General features: G+C 44.0%; 1 protein-coding gene across 1 annotated transcript; it reads left to right on the top strand.

The window, feature by feature from the left end:
* The first annotated feature begins 2,433 nt into the window (after positions 1–2,433).
* LOC127749381 (uncharacterized) lies at positions 2,434–8,196 on the top strand. The gene is made up of 6 exons (XM_052267395.1): positions 2,434–4,508; positions 4,814–4,965; positions 5,080–5,283; positions 5,383–5,478; positions 5,557–5,646; positions 5,815–8,196. Exons 1-6 carry the CDS (start codon positions 4,441–4,443, stop codon positions 8,163–8,165), a joined length of 2,961 nt encoding a protein of 986 aa, XP_052123355.1. The 5' UTR covers positions 2,434–4,440; the 3' UTR covers positions 8,166–8,196.
* The last annotated feature ends 656 nt before the right edge of the window (positions 8,197–8,852 follow it).

Raw genomic sequence — 8,852 nt, 5'->3', positions numbered from 1 at the left:
GCTAACCCATGTGCATAAATGTCGTATACTTGCACACTTTTTTGTTTGTAGCTCGTGGACTTGTGGGTGCATTATGATGGGAGAACACTCGCACACCTACAAGTGTGTGTGTGTGACATGCATACACTTGGCTTCCATGATCGTGGTCTTTGTTCTGTTTCATGTGCGGCCTACTGTGTGCATTAGAATGGTACCTACCCCTCTCTTTTGGAGTCCCACATTGTCTGGTGTGTTGTTGATACACGTTGCCCTCCTGTCGTATCATCATTTTCATATTATCAATATCGAGCTAATTTTCTGTGCACTAATACATTTTTGAATATCTTTCCAGGTCAGAGCGGTGAATTCAACTCCAGAAAATCCAAGGCAATCCAAGTGTGACCAAGTGGACATCGTTAGAAATCTCCAGCAGTCCTCTGATGGTTAACATCCGACTGCTCTTGTGGTTATTCGGTGAGTACATGGTTAACGTGCACACCTTCCTCCCTTTCCTCTTCGTAGTATTCGATTTTGATTGGAGGTCCACTGTTAAAAATATTTTTGTAAACTCTTAACATACTTTGTATTTTTTAGTTACAAAGTATGTTTTAAATTTACGACTGTCAATTTTTGTTCTTGGACGAATTCCAAGTCGATACAAGGCACTTCTTACTTTAGAAAATTTCAATTTTACAACACCCATTAGGAAACTGTTCCCGAGATTTTTACCAATATTTTTCACAGTGTCTTAATATCAGAAGTACTATAGTGAAGCGTGTTTTCTTGACGTTGTGTAGTTGGTGCTTGACGTTTCGAGCACTTAGTTTGACGGCCAAAGTATGAGGGGCTTTAGGAGGGAGAGGGGGGGAAATGCATTTGTCCCTTGATTATTGTTTGATTCATGTACACGGGGACTGCCACCCCCTAGCTCTTTTGCTGTTGAGTATTTAGAGCGCTCAGTTCAAAGGGGTTGATGTAACAAGGACAGTGCCTGAGAGAGGGGTACTTCGACGAATTCCAAGTCGATACAAGGCACTTCTTACATTAGAGAATTTTAATTTTACAACATCCATTAGGAAACTGTTCCCGAGATTTTTACCAATATTTTTCACAGTGTCTTAATATCAGAAGTACCATAGTGAAGCGTGTTTTCTTGACGTTGTGTAGTTGGTGCTTGACGTTTCGAGCACTTAGTTTGACGGCAAAAGTATGAGGGGATTTAGGAGGGAGAGGGAGGGGGGGTGGGAAGCATTTGTCCCTTGATTATTGTTTGATTCTTGTGCACGGGGACTGCCACCCCCTAGCCCCTGTGTTGTTTAGTATTTAGAGCGCTGAGTCCGAAGGGGTTGATGTAACAAGGACAGTGCCTGAGAGAGGGGTAGGTTGGGTGTTGGGGCGGGGCTAGGAGAAGGCGGGCAATTTAGGCCAGGGGAAGAAATCCCTTAAACTTCCTCCAGAACTTGTCACGTTCGAATTTGGTATAGGGTATTCCAATGGAGCGCGGAGCGGAAGCAAGAAGAACAAAAACGGAACGGGGAAAGGCGCCCGCCCGAGTGGAACTGCGGATCGAGAGACCGTCACATCCTCGTCCCCTCGCGGTGAGCACAGCGCGTCAACTTGCTAGCGAGCCGGCCACCTCCACGCGGCCTCCTCCTAACGAAAGTGTGACGACAAAGTTACCACCGCCAAATTCCCAACTCGTTACTTGACGGTCGCCTTCTCGTCACACAGTCGCCACTACGTTAGTCGCAGAGCTGTCGCACTTCGAGTGCACTGTCGCCACCTTGTCGTCACTTACTCGCCACAGGAACTCCCTCGCCGCGCTCCCCGGGGGAATTCCCCGGAGCGCGGGGAGGTCATTATGTCGTCCTCTAGCTGTGACGAGATGGTGACCTCGCGGAGCTCCCCCGCGGCCCCGCGCGCAAACTCGCCGGGACACACAGTCGTCACCATCTGGTCCCCGAAGGATGACCACGGCGTGACCACGGAGCCTGCCCCGCCCGGGCTGCGCTGTAGGGGCCGTCGCGTTTCTCATACCGATTACAAGGGCAGGTCAAGCGGGGGGTACCGGCAATTTACCCCCCCCCCCCCCTCGCGGACGCGCCCAGGACGCGCCCCCCGCGGGTCGTGCTCACCTGCTCCTGCTTGTCGAGGACACGTTTTCTGATTCGGGTGGCGAGAGGAATGGAATGCACAGCTCAGATCAAGATTTTATTTCCAGTCAATTATCTTTTAAAAAAAAATATGCTTCAATTCATTAAAATGAAGGATTGTAGAAATAAATCAAGGAAAGAAGGACAAAGAAAAAAATGACTAGACAATTTTCTAGGAACTAAACAGAAAACTTAACACAAATAAACTAGGTTGAGACAATTTGCACTAATTGAGCGCCTGGTGGAAGAGGACCCACCCCTGGGGGCAAAAATTGGTCGTCCTCGATTTCAATTTGAATTTCGTCCACACCAGTGCCAGTGTCTGTTTCTGTGGTATGGGCCACTGCAGGACTCAGCCAGATGCCATCGGTTTCATTAACATTAGCAGTAGTTTCCATTTCTTCATCTTCAGTCACCTGCCCATCCGGGACATTCTCAGCAGATAGACCTAGTATAACAGGAGAAAACAGAATAATGATAATAATAATAACAATAATAGAAGGGATAGTAATCAGAATTGAGGTCCATACTTACATTGCTTGTCCTTTCGTGCATGTGTCAAGTGGGTTCTAAGAATATATGTTGGCTCAAAGTCCACAGTCCCTTCCGAACAATTTAACGTGCAATATCCTACAACAAGAAATGATTTAAAAATTAATGAGTAGTGACATGCACTTTCAAAAAAATAAAGGAGTCAATTTAAAATTAAAATACTTACCATAAGCAGATGTAGGGATGTCTATCGAGACCATAACCTTCCCTCTGTGCTTGGCTCCCCGTTCTGTGCAACAGAGTCCCGGATGAGTGACCAAGTTGCCCAGGCACAGGTCCACAATTTTCGTGAACAGGGTTTTGGGGGCATGTGAGTAATCACCCTTTAGATAATTTAGGGTGGCCCCATTCAAATATACTCTACTCCCATTCACCACTGGCATCTGAAATATTATTTTAAAGGATTAGACATGCAAATTTATTCAAAAGGAATTTTCATCACAGGTAAAACAATGAGGCAATTTTCCATGGTTTGCTTACATCACCAGGCTCCATTTTCCAGCATTGCAGATTGTCCATTTTCTCCTGCAAAGCTTCTTTTTCTGCTGGCTGCAGGCGCTTGGGTAGGCGGCAAACTTTTTTTTTTGGTGGGACAGCAGGGACTTGATCTGAAAAAATTCACATATAACTATAAATTTTCTAGGCATACATGAAAACTGCAGAAATTTTAACTCTGACACATACCTCCATCCGCAATACTTTGAGCCATGTCTTGAAGGTGTCGCTCTCGTTGGGCAGGACCAGAGTCTGCCTTTGCCCTCTGTCTTTCCTTGTGGATTGATTGTACGGCATAAGGAGGAGGTGGGTCTCCAGGCTGGTAGACTTTTCCATGCTCATCTACCTTCAGTTTGTCTAGTTTCGCCTTTGCACCTAAGGAGGAAGTAAGAAAAAAAAACATAGAGTGACAAAACAAGAAATAAAGTATTCACGATTTGCACAAAATTTTTGCACTTACCAACGGCGAGGACCTGAACAGAGAACACCTCTCGTGATCTCCCGGGTTTCACGTCTACCTTGGCACCAACTTTCAAGGCCGCACCTGCCCTTTGTCCACCACGCCTTTGCCCTTGCAGAAGCACAACGTCCTCGCGGTAGACGTTGGCGGCAGGCGGCTTTGCGTGGAAGCCCAAGAAGTAGATGAATTGGACAGAACGCACCATGGTTGTCGCTCGTAGATCCTGAGGGCACGGCACACACACATTACGATTACAATCAGAGTCAGCAAATATTAACCGAAAATATAATTTAACGTAGGGTTTGAACGCTAGAAACTATTCAAGACAGTAAACATATTACAATAACAACAAAATTACTCCCTAAAATCATGTTTTTACACTCACGGAACAGTAGAGGCACACAGGTAGAACAGGTGCCGGACCGGAAATGTGCTCAACTTTAAAATGTAAACATTGCTGGCGTGCAGAATTTCCGTATTTCCCCACATGCACAGAGTACCATCACTTAGGTTAAAATTTTAAAACTCACCTGTGTTTTTTGTGGAAGATGAAGGGTTTTTTTAGAACTATAAAATTTAATAGTATCTTCGTTATAGTTTCACGGGAAACTCGGACTGATTTGTATTGGTTGCAACCAGCCGGGCCCGCGGGTCGGGTGTCGGGTGCGTGTTGGCGGTGCTGAGCTGAGTCCCGTCCCTGCGGACCTTGGGGCTGCGGCCGTGCCTCGCTGTGTTGTTGTTTTGTACCGGGAGAAGTTGCGGACCGCACTTTTATTCCTAACATTACATTACCCCACCAAAATGCAACGTGACGACGAATCAAGGCGCGGACCGAAAAGGCCTGCCCCGTCCACGGAGTCGCCTCCCCGGTAAGTTCTGATGCTATCACGAAATGAATTTCAAGCGCTCTGCTAGGCCAGCTTTGCTGTGATTGACGTACACCTTATAACCTTGCCCAAACGTCGATTCTTAAACCGTAATAATTGTCAATGGACAGCCAGCACGAGGTCGGCCTTTGCTCCTATTCTTTCGCTTGTTTTGGAATTGGTGAAATAACGAAATTTGTGTCATGGTTGTACGAGTCGCGAGAGGCAGCGAACCTAACCTAACACTTTTGAAGTCCTCCCCAGCCAATCTAAATCTGAACAACAACTTTGATTATTTTGATTTACAGTGATGACGATGAACATCGCCCAGGTGTCCAACCAGAGGTAATGGATCCTCTGGCTCGAGCGCAACTCCGTAACTTCCCTTCCACGGGCTTCCAAGGTGCAAAAGGTTTCACATCTCAACCAACAGATTTCAGCCCTAAGACCTTCATTTCAGGTGTGTGTCCCCTCCCAACAAGCAAGTGTCATACCACTATTGACCTAAAACCTTAAAGCTTATCACATAGTATATGTAATTTTTAAATTTTAACTTGAATCCATGTTGTCACAGGTGAATTCCAAGGTCTAAATTTTGAACGAGTGGAAGCAAAATTTACTGCGGGAAGTGAGTTTGCAAGCCAGAGTACTGGTCAATTCGCATCAACACCAGCTACATTTGATGCCACTAGCCATCCGTCAACATCTCATGAGCATGAGGAATTGATTTTTTCTGACACTCTACAGCATACTGACAAAACCAGGACTGTCGGCCTAGGTAAGTTTAAATTAATAGGTTGTGCAGATTGATGTTTGTTTGCATGCACAGTTAACTCTTATTTGTTTGTTTTTGTTTTGTTCTTTCCAAATTCTGTAGAACAAAGTATATTTAGGATCACTTCTACACCATACGAAAGTATAAATGTTTCTCATTCTGAAGAATTTCACCATGCTATGGCACAAGAAGTTCCAGGTATGTTTCTCTAATTGGATGTGCACAATATTCATATGCACTGTTATTTGTGTCACCTAATAGCCATTTTGTTTTCAGCATTGGGCCAAGAATCCACTATCCCTTTACAAGATACCCATGATTTGTTTTCTGCCCTCTTCCCATCATACTCCAGATATCTACATGGAGGTATGTGTTACTTCATGAAAGTCTCATAAAATTTTGGCACAAGTTGATACTCCCTAGTAAACAGACTGAAAATGATAAAGGTTTTCTCGTGTGCAAAGAGACTTTTCACTTATTTGACAGTACTGAACCAGTTAAGTGTAAGTGAAAATTCTCTCTTTGATTTTGAAGGTTTTGGTGGGATTGGAAGTGAAGATAGTCAGTATGTACAAACCAATGCTGACATGTTTGGACCTACCCCAGATTTTACATTCAAACCTGCTTGCTTTTATCAACCAGAAGAGGACCTAAATGATGAACCAAGTAAACCTACAGACATAGAAATGACAGAGAGTGATCGGATTTATCCTGGAAGTCGCATATCGATACATGAGAGTGTTATGTCCATACTAACCTTTGCCCAGACTGAAAAGTTGACAGGAGCAGCTCTTGGGCGGCTACTGTCACTCATTGATATTCATTGTCCTGCTAAAAATAATTTGGTAAAAAACACTGCTAAATTATACGATCACCTTAAATATCTTAATTCTGATTTTGAACTGTCATACTACTGCAACCTTTGTTGGAGAGCTAAAGAGTCTGCCCATGATTTGTGTGATAAGTGCAAAGATCCTAAAAGAAAGGTTCATTTTTTTGTTCACTTTTCACTTGCTGAGCAGTTAAAAGCACTTTACAAACGACCAGCATTTCTAGAGGCTTTAAAATACCGTCAAACTCGATCCAAAATAAATGAAAATGCAATTGAAGATATTATTGATGGTGAACTCTATCAAGAGGTCCTGAAAGGTTTCCTGTCTGATGTAAATAATTTATCTCTGATGTGGTATACTGATGGCATCCAACTATTCGAAAGCACCTCATTCTCTATTTGGCCTCAATTTTTTGTACTTCTTGAGTTGCCTCCAGAACAAAGATTTAAACCTGAAAACATGTTATTAGCTGGTCTTTGGGGCAGTCAGGACCACCCACACCCCAATGTAGTACTAAGGCACATTGTTAATGATTTAATTACTTTAAGAGAAAAGGTAGTTGAGGTCCAACCTGCTAATAGTAATGAGTTGAAGGTTGTTAAGGTGTGTTGCTTGTGTGGTACTTGTGACAGCCCAGCCAAGTCAGCATTTGCAAATTTAAAGGGTCATGCTGGTTATTACTCTTGCCCTGTTTGTTTTAGTAAAGGTGAAAAGTCAGAAGCAACAGAAAATGTCATGGTTTTTCCCTTTGAAAATGAAGTTTTTCTCAGGTCACTTGAGGGTTACTCTGAGCTTGTGAGTAACTCTGTCAAAGAGTATAAGAAGTCAAAAGATAAAGATGAATCATGCAAAGGTGTTCAAGGGCCTACTTTGCTCTCTTTAATGTTTTATCTCTCAATGTTCAAAAGTTTAGGCATTGATTCCATGCACTGTATATTTATGGGTGTGGTCAAACAAATTTTACATTTGTCATTTGATAGCAAGTTTAACCAGGAGCCATTTTCTCTGCGTGATAAACTTGAAGAAGTCGACTCACTTCTCTCTAACATTCAATTACCTAAATTCGTTCAGAGATTGCCTGTTAGCGTTGATAAGCTTTCGTTCTGGAAAGCATCACTTTGCCTTAATTATTTTTTTCATATGATGTTGCCTGTTATGAAAACTGTCATGAAGCCGGAATATTTTGAACATTTGTTATTACTTGTAGATTCTGTTGCAATTTTAAACTCTTCTAGTATTTCTCTAGATGATATAGAAAAAGCTGATGTGATGCTGGGTAAATTTGTAGAAGATTTCTCAAAATTGTATAAATTACGAAATATGTCACTAAATGTACACTTGTGTCGCCATCTAGCTACTTCTGTAAGAAATTTAGGCCCTCTTTGGGCTACTAGCTGTTTTCCTTTTGAGGATTTTAATGGTAAGTTAATCAACTTAGCCCATGGAACTAGTGATTCTCTTATCCAAATAAGTCGACGGTTTCCCATTTTGACTGGTCTGTCTACAGAAATTGATAAGATGTCTGTAGGTCCTGCCCGAGACTTTTGTGAGCAGCTACTTTTTAAGTGGAAAAGGTACCACATAAAAGAGAGAATTTCTGATCAGTCTTTTGTTGTTGGTTTTTTTGATCAATCTTTAATATACAGCACAGAAATCTCAGAGTTACTGTTAAGTCTTTTAAAATATGAACCAAAGTTTCATACATTTCCAAAACTGTACCATAACAAACAGTTATTTGTTGCCTCATCCTACACAAGAAGTGTCCGAAAGTCCAGTGCTGTTAAATATGTTACCAGTGAAGGTGTCAATTATGGAGATATTTTAACATTTGTTAAAGTTGTAGGGGTTAATTATTTTGCTCTCATTAAAAAATTTTGTGTTGCTCCTTTCAGTTGCACTTCCCCTACTCAGCTCTCATACATATGTAAAGTGGTGGATGTAGCTGGACATGATTTTGTTAATATTAAGGATTTACAATCAGTTTGTTTTTACATCTCTGTTGGTGATACTTGCTACATCAGCAACACTCTAAACCAATTTGAAAGGTTTTAGAAAGTGAATAAAAAAAAATTCAATGACTTGAGATCCTGTGCATTCCATTCCTCTCGCCACCCGAATCAGAAAACGTGTCCTCGACAAGCAGGAGCAGGTGAGCACGACCCGCGGGGGGCCCGTCCTGGGCGCGTCCGCGAGGGGGGGGGGGGGGGTAAATTGCCGGTACCCCCCGCTTGACCTGCCCTTGTAATCGGTATGAGAAACGCGACGGCCCCTACAGCGCAGCCCGGGCGGGGCAGGCTCCGTGGTCACGCCGTGGTCATCCTTCGGGGACCAGATGGTGACGACTGTGTGTCCCGGCGAGTTTGTGCGCGGGGCCGCGGGGGAGCTCCGCGAGGTCACCATCTCGTCACAGCTAGAGGACGACATAATGACCTCCCCGCGCTCCGGGGAATTCCCCCGGGGAGCGCGGCGAGGGAGTTCCTGTGGCGAGTGGGTGACGACAAGGTGGCGACAGTGCACTCGAAGTGCGACAGCTCTGCGACTAACGTAGTGGCGACTGTGTGACGAGAAGGCGACCGTCAAGTAACGAGTTGGGAATTTGGCGGTGGTCACTTTGTCGTCACACTTTCGTTAGAAGGAGGCCGCGTGGAGGTGGCCGGCTCGCTAGCAAGTTGACGCGCTGTGCTCACCGCGAGGGGACGAGGATGTGACGGTCTCTCGATCCGCAGTTCCACTCGGGCG

The sequence above is a fragment of the Frankliniella occidentalis genome, unplaced genomic scaffold, assembly GCF_000697945.3.
Source record: "Frankliniella occidentalis isolate FOCC.00 unplaced genomic scaffold, Focc_3.1 Scaffold51, whole genome shotgun sequence".
NCBI classification, from domain to species: Eukaryota; Metazoa; Arthropoda; class Insecta; order Thysanoptera; family Thripidae; genus Frankliniella; species Frankliniella occidentalis.
Note: the sequence above shows the minus strand (reverse complement) of the source record. Positions and strands in the feature narration are given on the sequence as shown.

What these genes read in the sequence shown, in the direction of transcription:
- LOC127749381 (XM_052267395.1), top strand. Translation starts at nt 4,441, where the DNA reads ATGCAACGTGACGACGAATCAAGGCGCGGACCGAAAAGGCCTGCCCCG. An exon ending in TATGGCACAAGAAGTTCCAG is followed by an intron (nt 5,479 to 5,556) that starts GTATGTTTCTCT and finishes TTTTGTTTTCAG; the next exon opens with CATTGGGCCAAGAATCCACT. An exon ending in CTCCAGATATCTACATGGAG is followed by an intron (nt 5,647 to 5,814) that starts GTATGTGTTACT and finishes TTGATTTTGAAG; the next exon opens with GTTTTGGTGGGATTGGAAGT.